The 14,996-nt window shown below is 36.7% G+C and overlaps 1 protein-coding gene across 1 annotated transcript in view; it reads right to left on the bottom strand.

The window, feature by feature from the left end:
• Nucleotides 1-2,471: 2,471 nt before the first annotated feature.
• The window catches only part of CCNL1 (cyclin L1), a 13,679-nt gene continuing 1,154 nt past the window's right edge, over nt 2,472-14,996 (bottom strand). The window contains exons 2-12 of the mRNA XM_010839905.1: nt 14,786-14,996; nt 14,427-14,501; nt 13,630-13,739; nt 7,909-8,029; nt 6,799-6,863; nt 5,004-5,103; nt 4,786-4,890; nt 4,546-4,687; nt 4,222-4,333; nt 4,026-4,124; nt 2,472-3,408 (exon numbers count right to left, since the gene is read on the bottom strand). Of these exons, the coding sequence (XP_010838207.1) occupies nt 3,060-3,408; nt 4,026-4,124; nt 4,222-4,333; nt 4,546-4,687; nt 4,786-4,890; nt 5,004-5,103; nt 6,799-6,863; nt 7,909-8,029; nt 13,630-13,739; nt 14,427-14,501; nt 14,786-14,996 (1,489 nt within the window). The 3' untranslated portion in view covers nt 2,472-3,059. The remainder of the gene's footprint in view (nt 3,409-4,025; nt 4,125-4,221; nt 4,334-4,545; nt 4,688-4,785; nt 4,891-5,003; nt 5,104-6,798; nt 6,864-7,908; nt 8,030-13,629; nt 13,740-14,426; nt 14,502-14,785) is intronic.

Raw genomic sequence — 14,996 nt, 5'->3', positions numbered from 1 at the left:
ATTATCTTGTTTTTGGATATTTTCATGAAAAAAAAAAAAAAAACTTCAAAATTTTAAAGGAGGCTTTTGATGCAGATAGCAGGCATAAATATGGGTTTAACAACTGATGTTAACAGTGACAATATTTAAAGCCGTCAGTTCAGTTTAGTCGCTCAGTCGTGTGCAACTCTTTGTGGCCCCATGAACCGCAGCACGCCAGGCCTCCCTATCCATCACCAACTCCCAGAGTTCACCCAAACTCATGTCCACGGAGTCGGTGATGCCATCCAGCCATCTCATCCTCTGTTGTCCCCTTCTCCTTCTGCCCCCAACCCCTCCCAGCGTCAGCATCTTTTCCAGTGAGTCAACTCTTCGCCTGAGGTGGCTGCAACTTAAATTCAGGAAAGAGGTCATTACTTTTATTTTAAAATGGAAAGGAGATTAAGAATTCCACTGGTCTGTCTTTAGGGTTAAGATGCCAATTGTAAATGACAAATGTAATATTCTATAACATAATAGGACTTGTATTAAGAATTATTAAGACAAATAACATCTTATTTGCAGAAGTACAGCTGTAGTGGGAAACAAAGGTTAAGAGAACAGATACAAATGGGGCACATACATATGAGATTGCTGATGTACATACAAGCAGTAACGTTTTAGGATCAGGAACTTAGGTGAGATACCTGGTGAACGAGGCAGCAATTGTGTTTCAAAATAACCAACCTTGGGATCTGAAGAACAAAAGTGTTTAGAGACACCACAGGGTTACAGTGAGCCAACCCAGAATATGAAAATTACAAGACAAAGGACCCAATTTTTCAGGGGGAAAAAAGATGGACAACTTGTGATTAAAACCAAATACAGACCTTGTTTGAACAAACCAATTATAAACAAATAGGAAACCTGAATACTAAGTTAGATGTTAGAGTAAAAAGGTTGCCTGACCTAGAATTGATTATTGTTTTTGGAGCTGAGAGATGGGTACTCACTTGACCTTCCCCATAATTTTAAGTTTTTAAATGTGGGTTCAGCAGCATAAGATTATTAAACTCCTGGTAAGAGCCTAAACTCTTGACAAGAACCTAGAAAACTGATTCATTAACAGCACAAGACACTAATACTATCACAATACTGTTAATCTGCTATACTCTAACATACAAAGTTAAAAAAAATTAATTCACTCCCAGAAAAGAATAGCACAAAAATTAGGGCAGAAGGAAAAAAGTAATCATTCCAGAGCAACCTGTAACATACAGCTCTTACCTCACATGCAGGTCTATCTTCTGCATCTTCCATCTTCACAAATGCCCTTCACCCACATGCTATTTACAAACAAGGATACAGTAAGAGTTGCTACACTATTAAGAACTTAGGATTTTTCAACAGGGTCTTTGTTCAACAGGTCATTTGCCTTTCTTCAATGTTGGCCTTGGAAAGAAATGTCACTATTTAGAGGCAGTTTAAGCTCTTTAGAAATACTGTTACAGATCAGCAATACGTGTCATAAAAGCACATGTAGAAACAACAATGAACTATTACCTTTCCAGAAGTTGCTCATTTACACTAGGTCATGCTGCTGCTAAGTCGCTTCAGTAGTGTCCCATTCTGTGCGACCCCATAGACAGCAGCCCACCAGGCTCCCCTGTCCCTGGTATCCCCCAGCCAAGAACACTGGAGTGGGTTGCGATTGACTTCTCTGAGATCATGCTAGGCCATGTTAGTTTTTAGTTAGGAATGTAAATGACTTAAGCACCATACCGACATTTTTATTTCCAAGTAAATCTCGTCTCCCTGTGAGGCTTTCTACTTTTCCCAGCCCCACTGCCCACCATAGCAGAACGTATTTGGAAATCTTCTTTGGAGTCCTCTTCAGAAGTTGTAACTACTTTAAACATCCTTATGGCAGTACATCTTCATCTCTTTGTGGGTGTTTGATTTTTTGAAACAGCAACAAATCATTTGGAGCCAAGTCTAGTGGACAAGGTAAGTAATCAAGATGGGTGAAAATTTTAATGGAAAACTTAACTATAAAGCAATATTTTATTATGGCTTTTTTAAGGTCTCTAAATTGACTTCCAAAATATTAGGGAACTCTCAAGTAAATAATTTTAAAAATACCCTTGGCTATACGACTTCTGGATTTTTTTGTGATCACATATTCCTTTGAACAGCCAGGCAGGATGGGGGCCACAGGGGGAGGAATTGGGGGATGGGCTCAGTTCCTAGCCTAAATACCTAAAGAAAAACTTAAAAGCTGAATAACTGGTCTTAATTTGCCATTCTGTTGAAAATTCTGATTTGCTCACCTTCAAAACAGTACTTAAACCTGACTTAAATAACCTTATGGTACCCATTTATGTGCAAATCAAATTTTGACTTAAGTTTCATGCTACAATAAAACATGTAAAAAACATGTAACATTACACTGTTGGACCAAACCCATTTGCTTTTTCCACCTATCTAAGGAAGATTTCTATGAAAGCTCCCAGTGCAGGTAAGAATTACATTTTAATCTCAAACTTTATATAACAAGGAAAGAAACAGGTCTGTCAGAAAATCAGTACAGGCATTTTACTATCAAAAACTTTTCTTTTTAATAATTTATTTAAATAAGATTGAAGCAATTTAGAAAAACAAGATTTGTATTTTATTTTCTTGTAAAAATCTTTACACATGCAGACAAACCAGTGTTAAGAAAGTATTCACCATCATTTAAACAAATAACCACTTAAATAGAACAGTGTCTGCAATTTTATCTGTATAAAAATAAGATACATTTTTACAGAATTCACGCTCCAGTTCTTATAGCAATAAACAATACACAACTATAATAATTACAATTGAACCTGACCATGGTTTTCAATTAGATACTGCTAGGGCATTTTATGTGCAAAAAAAAAAAAACCCCAAAAAACATAGTTCTTTTCAAAAGAAAATGTCCTCAGTGTTTCTAGAGACCTAGAGGGTTTAAGAAATCAAATCCTAATCAGTTTGCTTTTAATATTTTGATTACGAGTCCATACATCACACTGTAGATGGGCAAAATCAGGAGTTGATGCAGGCTCAAAGGAAGAAAGTCAGCGTCTGTGCCTGCCATGTCCTGAGCGACTGCCACCATGGTGCTTGCCTTTGTGGGACCTCTCAAAGGAGCGAGATCTTTCACGCCTGTCCCTATGATGTCCCCTTTCATGCCTGTGTTTCTTGACAGCATCTGAGTGATCCCGAGACTTGCTCTGAGATCGAGAACGAGACTTTTTCCTTTTATGACCATGTCTATTTGAACTTTTTAAATCATCTCTGGTATGCTTGGCTTTAAGGTGAGGAGAGCCATGATTATGATGTCTTCTTGGGCTTTCACTGTGACTGCGGGACCTGCTTCTTGATCTCGAGCTGTATGTTCCAGATCGACTCCGCCTATTATTATAACTTAGATAATAAAAATTTGAGGTTGAGAGTCAGTTTCTACTGGGAGCAAATATTTTTGGTGGTGCTCATAGCAGGTTCAAAACAAAACCACTGTATCAGTGACAGACCAGACTTAAGATGTTTAATAAACTTCCCCACCCCTCACTACCTCTCCTTCAGCCTGTTAACATATTAAACAAACCTTAATATATTACGTCTATATTCTAAGGAAGGGAGTAATTCGTTTTTACAGAGTGTCCTAGCTATTTATTGAATTATCTCCCATATACTCAAAAGAACCACTGAAGAGCCACAAGTAGCTGGCCATCTAATTATAAAGTTAACTAGGGAAAATTCTTTAGCTATAGTTAACCTGATTCTTCATTAGTAGTAAGTGGTTGGCCAGGCCGTACACCTCTCCAGAAAAACAAAAGCAAAACTACAATAGAATGCCATATACTACCACGAAACAAAAAAGCCACATGCCTACAGAGCATATCTCCAAACTCATTTCTGACAATTTACCCTGAATTAAATCTAGCCTAACTTTGAAAACAGTCCACGTGCAATTTTTTTTTAAGCCATAACCTTTTAAGACTCCAAATAAGACTGCTTTCCCCAACAAAGTGTTTACTTACTGTCTTCTTGGAGTATGTGATCTAGAACGTGATCGTGTTCTTGACCTTGATCGACTTGCACTTCTGCTATTTCTACTTCTCTTGCTGTCTTTTCTTACACTTAAAAAAACACAATTTTTTAGTTATGTACATAGTGTTAGAAATTACATACATAAAAAGATTCCTCAGGCCATTTTTCTAACTCAAGTATACTCACCCATTGTAAGGGCTTTTAGAAGCCTGTTGTCTATCCTCGGGTTCTTTTTTTATTGTCTTCACATTAACAGAAATAGGTGACTTCTCTTCAGTTTTTACTTCTCTTGGTGATGCTTTTAAAAGAATATTAAGGCATGTTAACTATTAGATTATACAGAAGGCCAAATAAGTTTCTAAATGTAACCAAGTACCATTCAATTATCAGTCCTTAGTTGTCTGTCAAGAGAGAAAATATGAATAGCTTAACATCACTGTTTCTATGCAACTGTGAAATGTTAAAACTTTCTAATAACCACACATTCAGTGCTTAAGTTATTAACCTTACATGGTTTAGAGGCTGGAGAAAATCCACCAAGAGTTGAAAGGGCTGGAGTTCCATCAGGATTCAATCCCTTTGCTTTTAATTTGGCTTCTTGTAAGGCAACTTTTCTTTTCTCTACTTCTTTTTCCAGCAATTCATAGTTTGGCTGTTGGAAGAAAATGAAATTAGTATTTCTCTTTTACGTAAGTTTACACTCTTAGCACTGACAAAAATATTAACACAAGTGCTGGTAAACAGAATTACCTTTTTTCTGGTATAAAGCCTAAGTGTTTCTATGCAGATTTCTTGGATCTCCTCTTCCGTAGTACCAAAAAGAAGAAACCAATGGGGACGAGTTGGCAATGGAATCTAAACCATAAAAACAGATTAGATGAAATTTTCACTGTTTTTATTAGAACTAATTCCTGTGATTTATCCTATTGGACTATACAAGATTTACGTCTCTCTATATATGCACCTACCTGAAGAGCTCTAGCTGCAAGGTAGATGCAAGCACATGCAATAGTCTCTGGTTGAAATCGAACAAATACATTGGTTCGAAGACTGTCATTCATATAATTCCTGAAAAATATTTCAACCGTAAGCTTTGTATGTAAACAAATCAGTTCCTCTGAACCTTACATAAAATTGGAGACTCAATCTACTTTATTCTTTTTTCTTCTCATGTTTGTATTTTCAGTATTCTAGCATATAACAATTCTTAACTCAAAAGCAGTAAGAGATAAGAATTTAACACTAGAATCATTCTTCATGTCTCCTAAATAGGACCGAAGTCCTTTAAAATAACTCCATACTATTACTCCACATAGAACAGTTTTTTAAAAAAACATATTTCTATGAAAAGCAATGCTTTGAAAGTTCTGACATGAATAGTTTCAGAAATGATAAACCACTCCAACAATACTTCAAGCCATTAATTATTGACCATCTCTCTCCTTTATCCACAATGAAAAGCAGTGTCAATCAAGTTCTTTCAAAAATTCAATACTGTGATAGGGATAAAAAGGCATTTTCAGTAAGCACGCACCAAATTAAGAAAACTAAGCTAGTTCAGAAAACCTAGGCTGGGAAGTGAAGAGCAAATAATATATATAACAGCCTTGTTTATATACAAGTATGACTAAATATAAATAAAAGCAGTAACTACTTCAGTTAATAAATCACTGGACTTTTTTAATAGTGAACCCTCCCCACAATATTCCTGAAGTATTAAATAAATTTTACAAATTGTTCAAAAGGTTAAACTAAAAGACTGTTTTCTTAAAAGTCCGTAACCCATGAAAACTGCTAAAAATCTATAGAACATATATTAAAGTCATGCATTTTATAAAAGCAATGAGACTTTTCTAGTATTACTAATAAAGAAGCATGGCAGTCGTTAAGTCCAGAACATAAGAATTACATCACTTAAGTACTGCACATCAACAGTCTTAAGACAGTAGTTGTGGCTGAACCACAAACTCCTTGTTTTAACTTTAAATAAGTCAGCACTACAAATCACACATCTATATCTCTAAAATCTAAGTTTTAGAGTTCTATGTTAAAATTAACAGCTCTTTAAAATGCAGTACTTCTTACTTCTAATACCATTGCCTCCAATAGCCCAGCAGCTATACATTCATCAAGAATGGGGATGGTGCCCATTTTAAGCTGCTCTTTCCAATGGTAGAATTCATGCTATACATACTAAAAATAGAAATCTAGTCAAACTCCTAACAAAAGTCATAATGGCTGGACAACAAATCTATCAAAAATGAACTATTCATTTTGATAGTTACAGGTATACATTAAATACATAGGCATGTGAATAGTTACTTCTAGAAACAAATATACAAATCCTTTTTGACAACCCGACAGAACTAGAAGATGCTGCCAGATGGATATGGACCACTTCAGTGAATCTCGGATGAGAGCTTGCACTGGATTGGCTGGAGAGCAGGGCAGCCAATCAGGCCATCCTGAGGTCATGGGCTGAAGTGCAGAGGGCAGAGTTCTATGACTTACCATCATGGACTACCCTTTAATTAAAGAGTAGAAAAAAGAACAAAGTTAAATTGAGTTCTCCATTAAAAGTAATTAGTCAAGCCAAGAAAACAGGAAGCAGAAATAAGCATTATTTACCTTTTGATTAAAAAACAAAAAAACAAAAAGCACCAAAACAAACTTATCTCATTATTTTGGAAAGGGAAAATGAAACTTACTTTATTTCTGCTTCTGTTTTCCTGGCTAGGAAAGAAATGTAAAAAAGCAACTTACCAGGCAGTTTGAACCAGGGTTTGATTACGTTCACATTCTAAGACTTGTAAATACATAACAATGATCTGAAGAACAAGGGAAAAAAACTTAGTTTAGCATATTGGAAGTTCTTTCAAAGTACAGAGTTCAATGAACGTAAGTAACTGAAAATGTTAGGAGCAAGTTTTAATTCATAAAAACTGCATGAATAATACAGACCAACCTAAAATGTACCTGATAGTCAATGTAGATTTTTATGTTACTAAAGTTCACATGGACATGAAATGTTCCAAAATTGTACAGGAAAAAAGAAGTTAAATCATCTAAGAACAGTATCTAATTTTTCATGTGACAGGAACTGATTATTTCACTTAATTTCCAAAGGTACAAACGCCCTAGAGACGGTTTTAAAGTTACACAATGTGTATGGTGCATACTATGCACAACTCAGAGTGGGTATTATAGTAAGTAACCAAACCTCTCTACAGTGAAGCTTACCATACTAAAGTGTGATAAATTTTAAAAACTCAATTGAGTTTACCTGAGCTCAGATCTTTCTGGACCATTATCCTCATCATTCTCATTTCACAATTTTAGAGATGTGGAATCTGAGGCACGGAGTTTTCTGCCAAGGTCACACAGCTAATGGCAGAAACACATTTCTATGTGCAGATGGTCCTGCCCCCAGAGCTCTCATATCATTGTGCTATGGCTTATGTTGAGCTTATGGAAGCCAAGAGACACTGGAGAAACCTAAAAACACTCAATGATGCTGAAAGTGAGCAGCCACACACTCTAAGCCATTTCACTATGCAACAGGGTAACACACCACCAGGTACTTCTGCAGACATGTGTTTATTCATTCCATGGCTAATATGTAAAAATCTCCATTCTCTAGTATGAACATTGGGTTACCTCAGAAGCAAAAAGAACTTATCTACACCCACACAATAAAAAGTTAAGACTTGAACCCAGGACTTTGATTCTCATTTTACTGATCATTTCAATGTCCAAAAAGTTCCTTTTTAAAACCAATGGTTAGTGCTCAAAGATAAATTTGCAGGAAATAATATTTTAAAAATAACAAAACCCTAATACTTACGAATGTAATTTCTGTATTCTACAACTCACCTTATGGGGATGCTTGACATGAACACAAAATCCCAATTCCTTTAGCACCCTCCTCTCTGCCTTGATAACTTGATTTTTGGTGTTAATGTAGTTCTGATCAAGGATCAGGGGGCTTGGAGTCCTATAGTTTGTAAGAAATAAAATCAAAACTGTTTTGCACATCCCAAAAATTTTATTTGTGGTATCTCCATTTTCCCTTCCAACCAACTATTGGCAACAGAAACCAGCTTTTTAAACTCCTGCAAACAAGTTAAAAGCATTGATCTTGTGCTGTCCAAGTTATGCTAATTAAATATATACTTTCTAGACTCACTTCCTAGTTTACTAACAAAACGCTGAAATGAAAAAAATTTCAGTCTAATGCTCTTACTTGTATCCTTGATTTTTTTCATCCAGATGTATTATATTACATAACAGATAGCCTGATTTATTTTCATAATCTCATTAGTCTACATAGACTAGAAACAAAATTAATGCACTCTTGAACATATGTATTACAAAGACTTCATAGCTCTTGAAGATGTGTATTACAAAGACTTCATAAGATTAGAGTGATTTTACAGAATATCAACTCATGATTAGTTTAAGACCAAAACTAAAATTAGGGGAAAATAGGGTGGGTAGCTAATTCAGATTCCCCTAAATGGGCAGTTCATTTAAATAAACTGATCTAAGAGTCTCTGTTAATAATCTGGAAACGAAAGATTCAGCTCAATTACCAAAGAAATGTTTTTAAGAATCCAATTTAACACTCAAAGTGATCAATAAAACCAGGCCTAAATTTGTTCAGAGTTATCAGGCAGCATCTTTAGTAAACAATGCAAAAGAGAAGGGAGGGCCAACCATAATGAAGAAACTAAAACAGCACATAAGGTCTCTGTGCCAGACCAAAATTTTGACAGCTTAAAAGTTATGAGAGGCGATTTATCTATGGTTCAGTGCTTGGGGGAAAAATTCTTTCAATTAAAAAACTGTCTTAAATTTAAGTCTTAAAATTGAAAACTAGTTTCTTAAAACGAAGTCAGTCAGGACTTAGAATTTCTCTTCTTAAAGTATATGAAATGTACCAATGTCCTTCATTTGTTACATTCTTAGATCCAACCAACAAAAAAACACATTTTTATTTAGAAGCTGATTTTAACATGGGTAGAATATGTAAATATTTTCCCCCATACTTATTTTCAGCTAAAAAATTCAAGAGATTTTGCTCTAGGCAGAACACAACATTTTAAAGATAGTCCTGAACACTGTCCCCACTTCTCCTTTTACTATGGACACCAAATACAAAAAAATTTAATCTCATAATTTTACACTACAGATCCACTTGAAAATCAAAAAAGAAATTGAAATCAGCTATATTACCCTGTAATGTATGTTACCAGAGTAAAAAAATCAGCAGTCATATTTATTTTCCTTTCTCCTGTTTCAAACTATAAAACCGGAACGCTTAACTAAACTATTTCTAGCTTTGCTATACTATCAAGTTGGATATAAGACAAAAGTTGGCAAAGCTGACAAGATGGAAAACAGCCTGTTAATGCTGAAAGCGGCCTTCACTCAATTCAGTTCTTACAGCTTTGAAAGGTGAGAAATGAAGCCACACCTTTCAGTTGGGAAGGGGACTGATTTCTAACATAAAAATATAAATAATGAACCTATTTTATCAGGACAAACAGGCTACAAGTTCACTGTTCTTTGGAAAAAATCAAATTTAATTCAAATGAGCACAGGGAAGCCTGTTGTGCTGCAGTTCATGGAGTCGCAGAGAGTTGGACACGACTTAGTGACTAAGAAACAAATGTGTACACAAAAATGTGTTCCAAGATCTTAAGGTTTATGATTTTTCAAATGGTATAACAGGAAATCTGGGGAAAAATGAAATCTACTTAACCAACTCTTTAACCAATGGACCAGTTATCTGATGACCCTTTCATCAGATATTCATTAGGAGACAGAATACCTCTGGTGGTATAGTTACACACCACCTTAACACTTAAGGTGCAACTCAAACAGTACACTGTACCATTAGAATCCTTATAAAATTATTATGAAAAATTTTTTCATTTTTTCCTATTTATGTTGAACAAATTTATTGTATCTCTTATCAAACTTGCTTTAAGGGTTTATTTCAAATTCTCTTAGAAATTCATTTTCTTACAATCAACCAACTCAACATTTGTATTATGGCTATTATCTGGTCCTTAATCAGGTTTAATTACTAATTCTACTTAAATAGATTAGTTATTTTCTATCTATTCAGTATAATCTTTACTTTCACATTTTTTGGTGTCAAAATCCCAATATTAAACTAATCAGGGAAACCAAACCCGCTACCTACTCAATTCAACTACCTACTCAACTTCTTGCTTAGGCAACAGTAACTGCTTGCAATCTTCAAAGTCAATTTTGTAGATGTACATAATCTGATACCTTCACTGTTGAGAAGTGGTTTTACCTCACAATGAAAGGAGGCTCAATGAACATGCAACTTATACTACTTACAAAGATTACTTTGTATCACAATTGTATCCCCAAATAGGAGCAGTAAGAAAAGGTTCAAACTGCCTAAGCAAATTGTTTCTTTGTATTAACAAAGTATCTATTCATACTTTACCTGGCAACAAGCACATCAAATTTAATTAAGGTTTGCTAGAATTTCTTCATCAATTAGGTAAACTTTCTTTCCAATAAAAGTTTGAAGAGGTTAACATTTTAAAATCTTAAAAAAAAACCTGCTTAAAAGAAACTTTCATCTGTTCAGAAAAAAGTAATTCTCATGATAAAAAACCACCTAAACCTAACTCCTACTCCTCTGCTTTTGACAGACTTTTTCAGATTAATTTATATGAGAAGAACAATTCTCCAAGTTTAATCTTAGTACAAAATTTTGGGTTTTGATCATTTGAATTTTATTATGGGGTCTAAGATTAGCTATATTTCCTTTAGCATGATCTCAAAAATACAACCACAATAACAAATTTAGGAGGAGATTCAAACATGGTTTCTCTTACTCATAGGGTACAAAGGACCAAGAAAATGTGGAACAAATTCTTTGAGACTGTACTTAAAGGAGATCACTAGTACAAAAAGGCAGACTGTTCAACATACAGAAATTTGTAATTCCTACTTCAAAGAATCTTTCTTTCTTTGGCAGTGTTTAAACAAACTGAAAGCCATCTTTTAGAGCCACCAAAATAAACTGGATGAAGAATGGACTAAATGACAAATCACTTAAGACCGTTCTAACTCTAATCTATGATGTGTATGCATGTTGAAAATACCACACCACATTCACCAATAAGTGGGTTGCTGCAGTCTTTGAGTATTTGTCTTCTTTTAGACAAGCCTTACAGTATGAAGCTAGCTAGGTGCCTTAAAACTACAGAAAACCCTTAATTTGCTGGGAATATGCTGCATCTCAAAAGCAAACTATAATTGGGAACTGCTGAAATGAAAAAAAAAATCTGAGGTTAAAAAAACATTCTCAAACTACAAAAAAAATGGAGAAAAAAAAAAAAAATCACATAATTCAGAATGGGGCTTGGGCATCAGTTTTTCCTAAAAGCTCCTCCAGTAATTCTAATATATAGTCAGCACTGAAATACAGCAACTTCTTTTAAAGGCTACAAAACTGATGCTTGTTATTAGCAAGGTCATACTACAAGTTAAAGCTATGCATGAACTAAATTAAATAATACCATTAAAACAAACTGAAACACTTTACCTAGCTAAAGTGATATTAATGGTACTCTTCTAATGACATTAATCTAAAAAATTACTAAACTATCGTTCTAATAACTTGGACAGCAAAGACAAACGCTTATAACAAGAAACAGGAGTTTTTCTAAATGGTTCACCAGTGGCCAACCTGTTAGTCCCCGATTCCAGTGACCTATTCTCAGAGCACTGGCTTCTCCTTGGGGATTTTCGATACTTCACTCACTGTTGCCATGACGACAGCTTCATCGCTATGTACCACTCCACATCACCCAGGCTTTGGTAAATGTAGCTGGTCGCTGTATAGTCGGTTGCAAGGGAAAAAAGAGTTGAAGTTAATAACATATACAAGCTACCTGTCTGAGTAAACTTGTAATATGCATAGAAACACTTTTATATCCTGCTTTCTAAAAAAGGCTTCCATGCAATTAACAACTCCCTTTAAATTTCATGCTGTAATCAGACTTCTAAGATTGAGACACAATCGATTTCTCTGATAATGATCAAAAGGGGGAAAAAAAACCCGACACAACAGTCAAATCAGGTGAGATGTTTTAAATTCCAAGGTTTTCACAGTTAAGAGAACCTACTCTAACATCAAGGAAGAATATTCCATCTCAAAGAAAAATTTCAAAGTAGATAATAAATGATAATAGCAAAATGGTTCAAAGAATACTAACAGAAAACTATTTCCTTTAAGCAAACAATCCTTTGACTAAAGAACCTTTTTACTAGTGTCATTGTTTAAACACCCTAAACAATCAACTAGATCTAAATATACATTTTAGCTCAGACCATACTAAATTATCAATTTGAAAACTTCCCAAGTTTCAGGGATTCCTCACTAAGAAGCTAGAAGACATTTTTAAATGCAATTAAAAAGTTAAGTCTATCCCTGGAAATAAGGTGAATGAGAAAAGAACAGAATATAGAATGTAAGAAAACTGAAAACCACTGTGAAAACTATCTGGGTAACAACATTTCAATCTAAGTGGATGGACTAATCATTTCAAGGCTACTACTCACTTGTCTCTCAATAGTTCCATTACCAACAATTTACAGATTCAACTAACAAGGACCACTCACGGAAGCTATTAATTTGGTACTAACCAATGCCCAACCCCAAAATGACTTAAAATCTTTTTATAACTGACTTCCTTTCATACTCAGTACAAGTTTATCTAATATCACAACAACTTCCTCAAAAAGCGAACAGAAGAACTAATCTGCACTGTATGTACTAGAAGCATCTAGTATGAGAAGCCATCTGTAGACACAAGCAGCACTGCAACTAAAGCTTTTTGGTACTGCCTCACAGGAACACATAAAATGTCAGCAGGTGTCCACCTATAAAACAACACTATTTCGGTTTCTATTTTCTTACTAGATCAGATAAATGCCCTATCTAAATGCAGCCCACTCACTGAGACTGTTACCTGACCAAAACAAAATACCTGTTTAATCCCTTTGACTCCAAACTTTATCATCCTGCAGTCCTTTCAGATCCGGTATTATGGGGGATATCGTAGTTCAATGTTGAGAAGTATTCTAACAAAAGCCAACCTCAATTGGTAAAGAATTAACTGGAACTTCCAGTGGTAAGACAATCTACACAAAACTTCACCACAATATTAACTTCAACTGCAGTGTTTAAACTTCCAGCCTTCAGTCTTACAGAGAAGGGAGGGGAAAAATAACTTACAGAACACACTCACACTTGAGACAAACATATTCCCTTTCTTGTTTAATCTTAAAACCACAGGACTGGCTTCACAGCACTGTTAGGATTGTCCATAAACGCAACTGCCTCTACAAACTTCAGATAACTGGTTAACTGTGGTTTTTCAAATTATGAAGTATCAGTGTGTTCCTATGTGAATTTTAACACCTAAATTAAAGTCAGTTTTCCCTTACATCGGTTTTGAGAGGAAAGAATGTTTTGATATGATTGGTGCACAGTTCAGTAGTAGCAAGAGATGCTGCATTCAATAATGCCAATCTTACCTTTTTCCTCTTAACTGGCGGAGGTGGTGAAATACATTAATCACATCTCTTATTCTTCTAGGTGCTTCTTCGATTTTTGATGCAAGATTAATACATGCCATGGCAACAATCTGGAAAAAAAAAGAGCCAATAAAAAGCTGTTAGATTATGGCACTGCAGGTGTAAAGTTAGAAAGAAGTGCCCCTCTCAAAGTCTATAGAACTTATTCTAATGAAAAAAACTGGGACATTTGGTGAAATGAAATTGCAGTTGACACTTCTAGGACATAGATTTAGGCTAGTGTGACGTTTCTTTTTATTTATTGCCTGAAACAAACTTTAGCCGCTCAGTCGTGTTTGACTCTTTGCGACCCCATGGACTGTAGCCTACCTGGCTCCTCTCTCCATGGGATCTTCCAGGCAAGAGTACGGAGTGGAGGTTGCCATTTCCTTCTCCAAAGGATCTTCCCGACCCAGGGATGTAACCCGGGCCTACCACATTGTAGGCTTTACCGTCTGAGCCACCAGGGAAGTCCTTATTCCCCTTAATTTTAAAACCGGAGCCAATCTCAATCTCACAGGAACTCTCCATTTGATTGAAAATGCAAATTCTTGATAATAAGGCACCTGGGCTCAGGCTCCATCTTCTGGTTCTCAAACCCTCTCCAAAAGTCCCTACTCCCCTATGGGTGAGAGCTAGGTACAAAGGCCTACAACTAACCACTCCCTTTCTGCAAAGCTGGCCGCTGACACTACCCACTCCTTCCTTCCCATTTCCGGATGGAGAAATCCCCCGTCACCCGCCCCCGCCCTGCTTACCTCGAAACTGTGTTTGACGAAAGACTTGGAGTAGAAAAAACGATGAAACAACACCTGACCCGTTGCCATCGCCACCTGCAGACAAGAGAAGAGAACGGAAGCGCAGGGGTCAGGCGGGCCCGCACCAGGCGCCGCCGCCATTTTGTGCCTCCGCTCACTCCCCTCCCCCTCCCCACCGCGAACAACTCCTGGGCCATCCTCCCGTCGCACGCGCCCTCCCGCGCTCTGGCTGCGACCCGCGGCTGGAGAGGCCCAGGGGGTGACCTCCCACGCGGTCGGGCCCTGGTAGTACTGGGAGGCAGCGAAGGGGAAGGTGGGGAGGGGAGGCGCGCCTGTCGGCCCGGGGTCGGAGCACTGACCTGCGGAAGCCGGAGGAGAATGCCGGCGGCCTGGATAAGCTCGCAGCCCAGGATGCGCAAGTCCGTCTCGCTGGGCAGGTCGAGCCCGTCCTGCATGGAAGGGGTGGGCGAGAGCCGCTCCTCCGGAATCAGCGAGTGATCGATGGTGAGCGAAACTTCCGAGTAGAGACGGTCGCCGATCAGGATCCCTCCCGTCGTGGTCGTCGTCGTG

This window comes from Bison bison, unplaced genomic scaffold (assembly GCF_000754665.1).
Source record: "Bison bison bison isolate TAMUID 2011002044 unplaced genomic scaffold, Bison_UMD1.0 scf7180017864135, whole genome shotgun sequence".
NCBI lineage: Eukaryota > Metazoa > Chordata > Mammalia > Artiodactyla > Bovidae > Bison > Bison bison.
Note: the sequence above shows the minus strand (reverse complement) of the source record. Positions and strands in the feature narration are given on the sequence as shown.